Raw genomic sequence first — 13,636 nt, 5'->3', positions numbered from 1 at the left:
CCAGGCATAAGTAAAAGTATTAAAAAAGCTAGACAGCTATTTTATTGGCCGAAATTGTCTCAGGATATTCAAATCTTTATATCTAAATGTAGAACTTGTGAGAAATTTAAATCTGCAAATACTCATGAACCATTGTTAATGCATAAGATACCTAAATTAAGATTTTCAAAAGTAGGTTCTGATATTATGGAGTATGGAGGGAAATCCTACCTTGTTGTTGTGGATTATCTATCACATTGGTTGGAAATTATACCAATAATAAATAAAAGTTCAAAGTCTGTTATAAATGCTTTTCAGGAAGTATTTACAAGGTTTGGTTACCCTACTGAAATTATAGCAGATAACAATCCATTTAAATCTTATGAATGTATTCAGTATTATAAATCTAAAGATATTTGTATCACTACCAGTAGCCCTCACTATCCTAGAAGTAACGGCATGTCAGAAAAGGCAGTAAATATTGCTAAAAATCTATTAAAGAAAGCGAGGGAGGATAATGTAGATTATAGAGATTTTCTATTAAGTTATAACTGTACACCTTTATCTAGTTTAGAAGTATCACCATCTCAAATATTACAGAGTAGACAGTTGAGAACTTGTGTACCTATTACAGAAAGCATGTTAGAACCTAAAATAGAGAAAAATATTCATAAATTGTTAACTGTGAAACAATCTATAACTAAAAAAATTCATGATAGATTTATAAGGAAGGGTGAAACAAATTTTAAGGAAGGAGAAAATGTAACTTATAGGACAGGTCATGATAGTTATTGGAAAAAAGGAGTAGTTATTAAGAAGTCTAAAGAACCTAGATCATATTGGATCAGTAGGGGAGAAAATTGTAAGCCCTTTAGGCGCACTTCTCATCACATTAAGAGGTCAAACACAAAAACACATAGTTTTAAGAGAGATTTTTTTGATTATTCCTTAAATGACAAAGTTAGTAATAATGTGCCAAATATTGTATCTGAAAATAGTAACCAATCAAATATCCCTCATAAAGCATGTCACACTCGCAGTGGAAGAATTATAAAACCTAAAGATAGACTCAATTTATAATGTAATTTTGTAAAATGTTTTTTTTACTTTGTAATTGATTGTAAAAGTTTTGTTTTAAAGTTGAAGGGGGAGGTGTAAGATGAACGTACCTAGTTTAAATATGTATAAAGGAACGCATCTTAATTGACAGATGACATTAGTTAACATGTATGTACTAGCGGATCTTCCGGTTGCTTTCTCACCTTTGTTCATTCTCTTGATGTTAATAAATATGTTTGCAATTAATTAAGTTTTATTTAAATATAACAAGTAAAGTATTTAAAAACTTTAAAAGCCAAATATTAAATAACTAAAAAATTATTGGTAATTTTTTGTGTCACTTTTTAGTTTGTTATCTATCACAGTCTTCTTACAAAATCGATCAGTAATATTGAAAATTGTGTGGAACTTTGGTGTCGATATGTCTAGCTTTGTGAAGTTCCGCAATCAATTTAGAGTCGTGCTATAAAAATTGAAGACAATCCCAAGCTCACAGGCGGTATCGAGGCCTTAAATCTAAAACGAGACTTTATTCTGTATGTTTTACCGCAAATATAATGAATTGTTTTCTGAGGAATTGTTCGAAATGTTGCCGGCGGCCAACTTATCATCGCACGTTTTGGGTAACAACGAAAAATAGGGTCTACATTAATTCGATCAATGCTAAAAAGAAAATTTAGCTATAACGTGAATGTTTTAGAGAGGAATAGAAGAATACTTTTAAATGCAACCTATGCTATTCTAGTTACTGAAATACCTACTTACATATATTAAAAATATGTACATCAGATGAAAGGTTGATTCAACAATAACATAATGCGTCAGTGGTAATATTACTTGCATCTTACCACTTTCGTTGTTCTGCATCTAGGGGAGATCTAGACTAAATATATGATCCAGATAGACCGTAAGCTATCTGATGAAGTAGTCATGAGTCAAGCTATAAAAATGAATATAGCAGAAGATCCACATATAGGTTCTCGACATAAAGATAGATAAAACTACATAATAATAATAAACATTTCTTTATTTTTTAAGCAGGGCTTAGTAGTTTTATGAACTTAGTAAATAAGCAATGGGTAATATAAATACTGAACACTTGTCCTGCAAGGACTTGACTTGCCACTATAGGTAATTATGAGTCCTGTAGGTTTATACATAAAATTAGAATACAATCAAAATCAAAATTCACTGAATTCAAAATATCCAATGACCTAATAGAAGTTTATAAAGATTATTTAATATACCGATGGATTATATTACTGAAAGTTCTATAAGGTATACTAACCTACTATAAATGTGAAAATGGTCAATATCAGGAAAAAATACTACATAATAACAATACACTACTTATCCGATTATGAACGTATAGTTAACTTTAGAAGCCTTTATATGTTTTGTATTTTGACTATTTAAACCATGTTTAAACTTTGGTACTTTTTGTACTTTGTTATGAAAATTTTAGATTTCTGAAATTATAATATACGAAATTATCTAAATTAATATTATATTATAAAGTGGAAAGATTTTTATTTTATGTGTAATAGATGAAATAAAAAAAAAAATAACCTGTTTTTTCATTTATAAGAAAGCTATATTATCAACGAGTAACATGGGTTATTTTATTTAAAAAAAAAAATGTACCTTACACTATACTCATACGAAGCCGGGCAGATCGCTAGTATTAAGATATACCTACACAATTAAAACTCCGCGTAACCGCGGCCACACGGAATAAATAATCATGGAAAGAACCTGTCATTTACCTATGCATACCTATTTTGAAGTATCAAATAGGGTGGTACTAAGTACCAAAAGATGGACACCTCCAAATTGTTGAATAAATAACCGAAATTTTAAAATAATAAGAATTACGTAGTATTTACGCAAATGTCCTGTATTTTTCAGAAGCAGATATACTATTTAAGCCGCTTTAAAAAAAAAAAAAAAGAATTACAATTAGGGCTCAAACCTACAAGTCATTATTTCTGCGGTTTGCGCCTATTTAAGATGCCCTCCAAACATATTCACAATTGTACAAGTTTAAATTAATGTAAAATTTCAATTACCTCTATTCCCTCGATTTTATTATAAATTTGCAGTATTTATATTTCAATTATTAATAAGTTGAAAAAATACAACTTGATCCGGAAGGATTCTATAAATCGACAGCCGGAGGCATATGTCGGGCATGTATGCTTAAAAAATATGGTTGACAACCCGGCTGTTAGTATTCCTTCCGTGCTGGACCTAATTGGAAACACATTCAGCCCGCAGAAGAGAGATGTGCCAACCAACTAAATAGAATTGTCGGCAAATGCTTTTATTTTCATAATAATTTTTGATATCCAAATGCCAATGGTTATCAAAAGTTGAACAGCGTTCGAAGTAATAAGCAAAGTGATCTTTATTATACTTAATTATCTTTATAGATTATATCTGTACGCTGACAGAAAGTCCTAATAAGCATCTTATCTTTATTATAGAGCTAGTAACAAAAAATATATATATATATATATAATTTATATGTTATTTTGGTTATTATTTTTATTTAAACAATTTCATTGACCAAAATAAAATAAGGTACAAAAAGAGGACTTAATGTTAGTAGCATTCTCTACTAGTCAACCTTGAGGATGAACAGTGAAGCACAAACGCGGTATTTGATTATGGGAATACATAAAGAAAACTTTTAGCTTGTTAACTTCCTTTTTTTATGTTGTATAATTTTTTTTAGTTCGACTTCTAAATATTTATCAGATATGGCTTAGAAGTTAAACTAAGAAAGATAAAACCGTAATAAAACCTGCAAAAAATTTATTTAAAGTGACTAAAGTGGCTTAAGTATTAATTTATTGGTTCCACTACCCTATTTTAATTTTTAACTTTTTATGCAGTCATATCTTAATATCTGCAACATAGCAACTATGTCGAATAAAATTATAAGGCAAAAACAAGCTGATTTAAAATTTCATGTTGTAGGTTAACAAATAACAGACCATTTTTATAATTAAAATACTAAACAACGAACTAGATATCGAAATCTGCTTTTTTAATCGTTCAAAGTGTTAAGCATGTATCTCGGTGCTGTTGAGTTTCTGAGAATCGTAATTGTACCAATACTTTAAAACAATTTTTTATAAATAAAAGCGATATTTGAGTGTTGAAACATCCAAACAACGACAACAACATATGTACATTTAAAGAGATCACAGAGAAGAGATGAACTCACTCACTCGTCACTCTATGATGAATGTTCGGAAAAATTATGTACAAGTATGTACTACAATAATCCCGTGTTAAATAGTTATTACTTATTGATATTATTTCCATTTTTCCCTAGGGTATTTGTAGTACTTTTTATCGATTACAGGCATAGTAAATATAAATAATGTTGTTGTTCCGTAAAGGGTTATTTTATTTTAATTTTTAGGTAATTTTACTATTTTGAGTCCAATGAGGTACCCTTAAATTAACATATATTCCATATTTTTGTCCCCACTTGCAATGTACTTGACTCATTTGTCTTTTATTGCTTTCATTATCACTGACTTCGAGTTTCAGCACGAATATACCAACTGTTATTGTAGAGACAATCATTTTGTAACATAGAGAATCTCTACATTGGTAATTGGTATTGGTAAACTAAAACAAAAGTACCTTATATCCAATCGCAAAATAAGAGTTTAGGACCATTCACAGCCTAAACATTATATATATATATATATATATATATATATATATATATATATATATATATATATATATATATATATATATATATATATATATATATATATATATATATATATATATATATATATATATATATATATAATATATATATATATATATATATATAAACTGCCTTAAATAAATGTAAAATACTAAATCTCCAGATACCTGAGATTCTCAATTAATTTTTGTTAAAATTAAATTTTAGTTAAAGAGTCCATACCTCAGTACCTCCGCTAATATACAGTGTATATATATGTATATATATACAATGTATACATATACATTCAAATTGGTTCAAATTTTATATTCGTCGATAAGTCCTATCACCAATGTATGATTTTGGTTGATTTGGCATGGCTCGATTAGAATAGAAAGTTATAATTCACAGCATTTGCTAATAGTAATAAAGCTTTAGATAAATATTACATTAAATTTAATTATTTTAAATGCGTTGATATCAGACCTAAAACTGGCAAACACGTTCCTAATGACTACGAAAATGTGTAAATAATAAATTAGATATTGTCTATTCATAACCCATTCATGATTGTAAAATTGTATAATAATTGCATACCTAATAAAGTATGCAATTTCGGTGGTAGCGATACTAAATAAACTTGAAAATATAATATTTTAAAAATACCAATGAAATAATGGCAGTAAGACAAGCCCATACCGCCTATCCTATACGATCGAACCCAAAACATACGGCCAACATGTAGAAATAGCTGTGACATAACAATAAAACTACTACAATAACACGTGTCGCGCATTGGTATCAAGAAATTCAATTTGCGTGCATTATACTATTTCATATCTTGATATTTCTATAAATCAGCTTCATTATAACCTAAAATAAATTATTGTTCAATCTTAACTCCTACAATAATCACTCAAACTAAATGGACGCGATGAAATATTGTTCTTTTCTACAATAGGCAATTTTATACAATAAATTCTAGCTACCCTGAAAGGGATAACAGCCATACTTAAAGAGAAATATACAACCACTAGTCGTCATGTCGCTCTTTTATCTGGTCATCAAGTTTGAGATCTTGCAAGTTATCTTTCATGTGAGGTTTCACTTTAGTGGGCGGGAACTTCGTAAGACAAAAGTCTGCAATAATGCAGAATGTTTTGCACAGCAGTGGGCAGAGTAACGCTTGATGTATAACAGCTGCGATACGATACCACGGCCCGTCGAACGGATCCAGTATAGCTGGACAGAGCATGTGGTTTAAGTTCACTTGGGCAGGCTAAAACAAATGAAATCTATTATTAATTATCGGATAATACATAATTATAAATCTCAATATATACAGATAATATTTGTTCACGTTAACCTATAGGTAGGTTAACGTGAACAAATTACTGCTCAACACGCTTTAATAAAATCTTGTAAATGTGTAGTTTGTAGGCTAATATAGATACCGATCCGATATCCATATATTCGGGAATGTCCAGAGAAACCTTATATATATAGGCGGGAAAAAATATCGATATCATCCATATTGATAGGATATCTATTTTCGAATATGTTAAATATATATATATATATATATATATATATATATATATATATATATATATATATATATATATATATATATATATATATATATATATATATATATATATATATATATATATATATTTTTATTTTTTAGATAACAGACTTTTAAGAAAAAATGGTCTCGGTAGGTGGCGGTGGGGGACAAAACAACGTTTGCTGGATCAGATAGTTAAAATATATAAAGTTATGTACATAAAATCTACAAAAGGATACTTAACTATAATTTTAACTCAAGCAAGGTAGTTCGGTAAAGAAATTAATTAAATTTTTTTAATAATTATTTATGCTATCTTCCCTTACTTGCCCCATTATCATATGTTATAATGAGGAGTGAAACATTATATTGTTACTCAGTTATCATACCAATAACTTTATAGATATAACACACTGACATTTAACATTTAACACACAGAAGTTTATATAAAGCGTATATCGCAAATCCGAACCAAAATCCGCTAATAACATTCATGAAATATTCTAAACAGAACAACATTTCTCAACCTTCGCATTAAAGCATCACATGATATGCGATTTTATGAAAGATTTAAATGTTTAAATTTGGTATCATTATAATCCTATCTGCTATAATACTTACGATTGCAATAATTTGTAACACAATGAAGTGGTACAAAAGGTTTAAACTATAACTGAAGATTGCCCAATTGAAATCCCATAGTGGTTCCACATTATAAACACCTGAAAAAATATTTTATTACAATAATAAAAAAAAACTACATAATTTAATTGTTAAAATTTTTATAAGAGCACATTATATTTTACCTGCAACACCAACTGGATTGATTCGTATGTATTTTTGGCGAAAATGCTCGACTAGTTTTGGGGCCATCTTAATCATCATCTCAATCGTCTTAATATTAAGCATGCCGAGCCGAGGAAATGTTATGTAGGTACCCAGTAATTGAAATGCATGATTCGATCCGTACCTATATATAGCGCAAGTTTGTGACCGATTGATGATGATTAATGAATAATAACTCGAGTGAGCGATGACAAGTGAGGATGAAAGGAGGTCAGTTGGTCCATCATAACGATTTTAAAAATTTATCGCGATTATTTCCAGAAGAGACAGCGTAGAGATCGATATAGAGAATATAATGTATTCATTACTATAATTTAATAGTAAACAAAATTTTTATCTGAAATATAACCGTTTTAATTTATACTACATTATCAATATCAAGGAGAGGCTGAACCCTTAAAAAAGCCCATATGTACTCTCAGACGGCAACGCTTTGCTCGTATCTTGGGATGGGTATCAGACAATTCTGAGGTGGATCCTTCTAAAACACCTATAATAGACGAAAATAATATAATTATGTTAGTAATTATTAAATTATACGTACCACCAATTCTTAAAAGATAATAGGGTATTACAAACATCATTCCATGTTGTATCCAATATAACGCAGCTTCAGCTAGGATCTAAAAAAAAATATTATTAAAAATGGAATCATTAATAAACTAAAATAACAATAATGAATATCCTAGAACATTTGATATATACATTATAAGAAGCATTGTCTGTCATAGTACTAAAACAACTATGTCTACGTAGGTGATTATGAACACTATCCGCCTTAACACAAAAAAAATTAACTTGGGACAGTTTCAATATTACCTACCGAGGATTTTCACTTATCGAGGTTCGAATTATCGAAATTGCACTGTATTAATGAATGAAAACGATCATGATGACAATGCCTAGTTGTCTGGCTCCATTTTTTTACAGATGTTAAGAATTAGAGTTTACCGTTATTTTTATCAATTAGATTGTTAGATTACAGAATACATAGTAGACTATATATCTTTTGAAAGCATGACGCTTTCAGGCAGTGAAATTACAAGGTACTACGTATACCTTAATCTTCAAAAATGGCAATGCAAAGGCTAAGGCCATCACAGTGTAACTTCGGTGATGCTTTTCATGTCTGCTGATGATAGTAATAGATAGTGTTGTTTCAATGTGGCAAAAACTAAGAAAAAATTTCTTAACAGCGTAATTACATTACTCTTCAATGTAATGTGGTAATATACAAAGTCCTCCAAATAATAGCAGAGTTTATTGTAAGCATTATCGATCCTACCTTTTATAAATGCTCTAAGACCAATATTGACATCACTTTACAACACTAAGGAAACTTTTTCAATTTTAAACACTAAGACATGGGATCCAAAAATACATACAGGTTGAAATTGAAATCATTAACAGAACGTAAAACTAAGAATCTTCCCATACTATGAAATATACTTATTAGAACAAAAATTCTGTGAATTATTAATTTAAAATAACAAAAAATTTCAAACTTTCCCTTTTAAATAAGGGACGAGTCACTATATGTTGTGGAAGATTTAATTTTATTTATTATTTTTTAATCCATGTTTCTTTGATGAAAATGTTCAGTTCACTAGTAGAATATACTACTACTCCTCTTTAAAGGATACTAACATTTCACCCTGTATAACACGATATAAATAAATAAAAAAGGTTCATTTTTAAACAACTTTAATAAAGAATAGATTTCCGCTTATATTTTTGAGCATGTTTGGTATTATCTTTATCAACTCAGAATTGATTTTGATAATTGTCTTTACAATGAACTGAATTTGCCTTTATTTTGGTCCCATAACAATTTTATCACAATTGTTACTTTTTTAAAGAGCAAAATCTTATAACACATCGCAATCGCTATTGAAAAAGTTTCCCTATGATGTCAGATTTCAAATAATAATATTGATTAAAATAAACATATACCGTTCTTGAAGCTGTTTCTGGAAATAAAAATGCTAAGAGGGGCCCATTTAATAAATTCAAATGAATACGAAAAAGGGCAGTTACTGTCTTGCTTGGCGGTGCAGCTAGTAAATATATCTGCAAAACAAAAGCAGGTAATTTTATCCAAAAATTAAAAAAAAAAAAAAAATTTTTATCGAAAGATCTCATTATTATTAGTAAAGATCTATACAATATAAAGATATTACTCACTTGTATTAAAGTAGTTACATGGCATGGATTTAATAAATATATGACAGTTCGAGAAGCAAATTTAAAACCAATTTCCATACCCCATAACAAGGCTAAAAGAATAACTAGTAGTCTTTTACCACCTCTGTCATTTTTAATGTAGCTTGTTTCTTTTGGTATTTCCAATTTTGGATAAGTTTTTATCTAGAATGAAACAAATTCATTAATACAAATTTAAATAATGTCTTACAAAATATTCACTTAAGAATAGTCGTGCTTAGTAAATAATAATATACAATAAAATAGGTAGCATAACATTTCTTGATACCTGAAAATTCTTTATAATACACTTATTAAATACTAGCCTTTATTTTCAAGTTCGTCCATATAACCAGGATACGTTAGTAAGATAAAAAATAGCCAATTTTTTTATAACACAGAGGCATACGAGCATACACCTCACCTGATGTTAAGTGACTACTGCTGCAGTAATTAATAAGAACATACAACAATGAAAGAATTGCAGATGTGCAGATGGCCTTTTATAAAGGAATATACTATTTTCTTGAAGGCTACTTTGTCATATTAGATCAGAAATACTGCTGCTGGAGGTTGATTTCAAATCATAGTTGTGCATAAAAAAAAGTGCATTGAAAAACGCACAGTAGAAAACCATCACTCATGCAGATAGATGGACTGAAACTTTAGTTTGTGGCAAATTGTATGATGGTGAAATTCAGCAACAGGTATCAATGTGAACACTAACATGTATCCATCACCATCACATATACTATATGTTTATACCATTAAAATGCCAAGAGGTAACAAATTCCTGATAAATTCATCACTATAGGCTAATTGATTTGCCTTTTCATCCTCATCTATCCTATCCCTCACTATTGGGGGAGATGATAGTATTAGTAATGCATACTACCAGTCCCATTGCTAGCAATATACCCTATATTGCTACGGGACTATGTGGAGCTCAGGTCGACCTCCATATGGTCTCTCCTGGAAACAATCGTGTTGAATTTCAGGTGTATTCATCATGATAAACTAACAGATCTGCCTTTTCATTCTCACCTATCATCCCTCACTGGTGTCCTGATAATGTTTACTGTTAGTACAAGTAGGATTACAGTTCAATTATCATTATTATTATCTCTGCTCTACCTATAGTGTCTATTAGCATGGGTGGGGTAAAAAGATAAAAAATGAAGATATTTAATTATATGCACTAACAAAGTGTGAATATATACATATTGGGGGAAAAGGAATTGTTAGTGAGGGGTGTCCCCATAACTAGCAATATCATATATATATAATAGGGTATCAGCTCAATCTTTATGCAGTTTCCCTTGGAAATTATGGCGGTTAATTTTTATCAAATTCATCATGATTGACCAATTGACCTGCATTCATCTTCACTTATCATCACCGGTGGTTCACTGATATATACCAATAATGCACTCAGGGTTACTATTCTATTTTCAGACATTTTAAAAAATTATGCATTTTAGCATAACTAATATGTACAGATATTTGCATGCATAATGCACATTGATAATATTGCAATCAAAACACAATTTTGATATATATTTTTATATATTTTAATAATACTAACTTGATAATGATACTAATATATTATACTAAGCATGCATTGAGACATAATAGAGTCAATTCTGAGGAACAAATACCTAAACTTGTTTCTAAAATTTCAATGTTAATTGAATGATAATTAAATTTAAAACAGCTATGGTTCTTAGTACTTTTTTCAAAACAGTCTTCTTATTCATTAGTACATATATGTGTACATGGCGGACTTAATGCTGAAAGCATTCTCTCCCAGTCAACTATAGGGAAGTGTCAGGATACTCGAATGTGGTACTAGTAATTATTGATATATATACATACTAACATTACATATATAAATGAATAAATATATATAAATAAATAATATACTTACACATTTATAAAATATAATATATTATACACAAAATTAAGAATAATATAAAGTACTTACTGCTCAGATAAAGTAATAAAATGAGCATGAACTTCTTCCTCTTTTCTAAACTGACTTCCGTCTAAATGTCATTAAAAAAAAAGTTTATGTCCACTTATACTTATCTGAGCAGCAAGTATTATCTACTATTGTCATCTTCAGATATATATTAGTATATCTTGTATACACTAATATATACCCAATATATATATTTTTTGGTGTTACCATTCCATTATCATTCATTAAAAAATATATATATATATTTGTTATCTATATATATAAATTTTAGTATGTATTATCATAATATATTAACTCTTAACTGTCCACTGCTGAACATAAACCTCCCCCTTGGGAGGTTTTATAAGTAGTTGCTACTCTTGACAGGCAGATTGGCAACCTCAGTTAGGCTTTAGTGATATTTTAAGTGGGACGCTGCTACCCATCCCTCACCCTTCCTTAGTCCCATCTTATGACAGCCATGAGAAAGGAAAGGGTAGCATATTCTATGTCAGAACCACACAGCCAATTTAGTATGTATTTTATTTTAAAAATGTAGTATGTATGCATATTAATTAATACTAGTATCACATTCTAAAACTTTCCTGAGATTGACAAGGAAAGAATACTTATGCTATAATATAAAATTGAAATTTTACTTATGATAAAGCATAGTGCTTCTAATTAGACACAAGTGTCACTAAACTAGCATTTTTAAGTCCTAGTGGTTTTATTATAAATATAGTAGTGTTTATAAAGACATTTGGATGTTTGTTACTTAAACAGATAAATGGATTTGAATAAAATTTGATACATGAGTAGGTTATATTCTAACTTGAAACATAGGATACTTAATATACTGTTTCACGGGCAAAACTGCAGTAAACAGGTAGTAATATATGTAATAGTGGAATTCAAAATCGTGACAATCGTCACTACGTAATTTTTTTTTTAATTTTTTATATATTTTTAATTAATAAACAATATAATTAATAATAAATTACTTACTAAAATATATATGCAGATCGTTGTTACAATAACAGTCTCAATTATTTGTCTGTGGGGGGATAAAAAATAAGCACATTCAGGACCCACATTTCTGGGTACAGCTTTATTAGCACCACTGTATGCCCACTCAAACATACTTGAGAATATTAATTTAATTAATGTACCATGCTTGAAAGAGGTAATTAAATTATAATCAGATCGATTTCCACAGACCTTTTGTAAATAATTAATATTTATTTTCCCGCTTTGACGTATTACGGTGACACTTACTTTTTTTTTTTGCTGTAGTGAGTGATGTGCCGAGACAGCAGTGATGCGCAATTACTAATTCAACTACTAATGTCAAATAGACAACTATAAATTAGAATTATTCGAGTGTATTCGAAAATTATTCTACTACTAATTTTATTCATTCAATATACTATTTCTACTAATCGCTTAAAACGTTCATTAGTAGTTATTCATATATGAGTCGTATAAACATAGACGAGTCAAGCCGATCGCTCGAATGACTAGACCATTTTTTGTCAATTGTTAACAAAATTGTCAATTTAACATTTTTCAGTCAATAGCGCACTATTGACTGGACCGATTTGCACTGCTACGCCTCAATTTGTCATAGGGTACATGCACGATGGCAATATCTATAAGATGACGATAGCGGCTGAATAATATCCGACATCGACGTTATTAATATCTAAAACAGATTTGATTCAAATTAATTATGAGCGCGTGAATAGATACGAAGCTACGATGTACATATGTATTTGAATATTTCATGGAATGAATGGATTATCTAAGCAAACGATGAAGTAAAAGAAAAATTTATGATTACTTTCTTTCTATTATGCCATATATTAATCTTCAAATTTAGAATAAATTGTTTTCTAAATATTTTTCTTAAGTTATTGAAAGTAAAAAAAGTAGTAAAGTAAAACATTGTACATCTGAGTGCTCAGGAATGGCAACGCATAGGGGGTATCATGGGCGAAACAGTACACTCTGTTATGTCCATGGTACTGCTCATGTCTATAGGCGACGGTTACCACTTTCCATCAGGAGGAATATATATATCCCCACACACACACACACACACACACAAACACACACACACGCACACACACACGCACGCACACGCACGCGCGCGCTCGCACACACACACATACACACACACACACATATATATATATATATATATATATATATATATATATATATATATATATACACACACACATATATATATACACATACACACATATATATATATACACATACACATATATATATATATATA

The 13,636-nt window shown here is 29.4% G+C and overlaps 1 protein-coding gene across 1 annotated transcript; it reads right to left on the bottom strand.

Annotated features, from left to right (window-relative positions):
- Nucleotides 1–4,905: 4,905 nt before the first annotated feature.
- Nucleotides 4,906–12,614, bottom strand: LOC113516956 (transmembrane protein 164). The gene is made up of 6 exons (XM_026901465.3): nt 12,340–12,614; nt 9,354–9,536; nt 9,123–9,239; nt 7,714–7,792; nt 6,945–7,045; nt 4,906–6,032 (listed from the first exon to the last, which is right to left on the bottom strand). The coding sequence occupies exons 1-6, from the start codon at nt 12,472–12,474 to the stop codon at nt 5,787–5,789; spliced, it is 861 nt and encodes a 286-aa protein (XP_026757266.1). The 5' UTR covers nt 12,475–12,614; the 3' UTR covers nt 4,906–5,786.
- Nucleotides 12,615–13,636: the final 1,022 nt, after the last annotated feature.

This window comes from Galleria mellonella, unplaced genomic scaffold (assembly GCF_026898425.1).
Source record: "Galleria mellonella isolate WM207_F2 unplaced genomic scaffold, CSIRO_AGI_GalMel_v1 utg588, whole genome shotgun sequence".
Classification (NCBI taxonomy): Eukaryota; Metazoa; Arthropoda; class Insecta; order Lepidoptera; family Pyralidae; genus Galleria; species Galleria mellonella.
This window is presented reverse-complemented; position numbering and strand designations above follow the sequence as displayed.

Bases quoted from the DNA above. Each gene is read 5' to 3' on its own strand.
- LOC113516956 (XM_026901465.3), bottom strand. From the start codon at position 12,474: ATGTTTGAGTGGGCATACAGTGGTGCTAATAAAGCTGTACCCAGAAAT. The intron at 9,240-9,353 runs GTGAGTAATATC...TTTGTTTTGCAG, and splicing joins ATGTAACTACTTTAATACAA to ATATATTTACTAGCTGCACC. The intron at 6,033-6,944 runs GTAAGTATTATA...CATTTGTTTTAG, and splicing joins TGTTACAAATTATTGCAATC to CCTGCCCAAGTGAACTTAAA.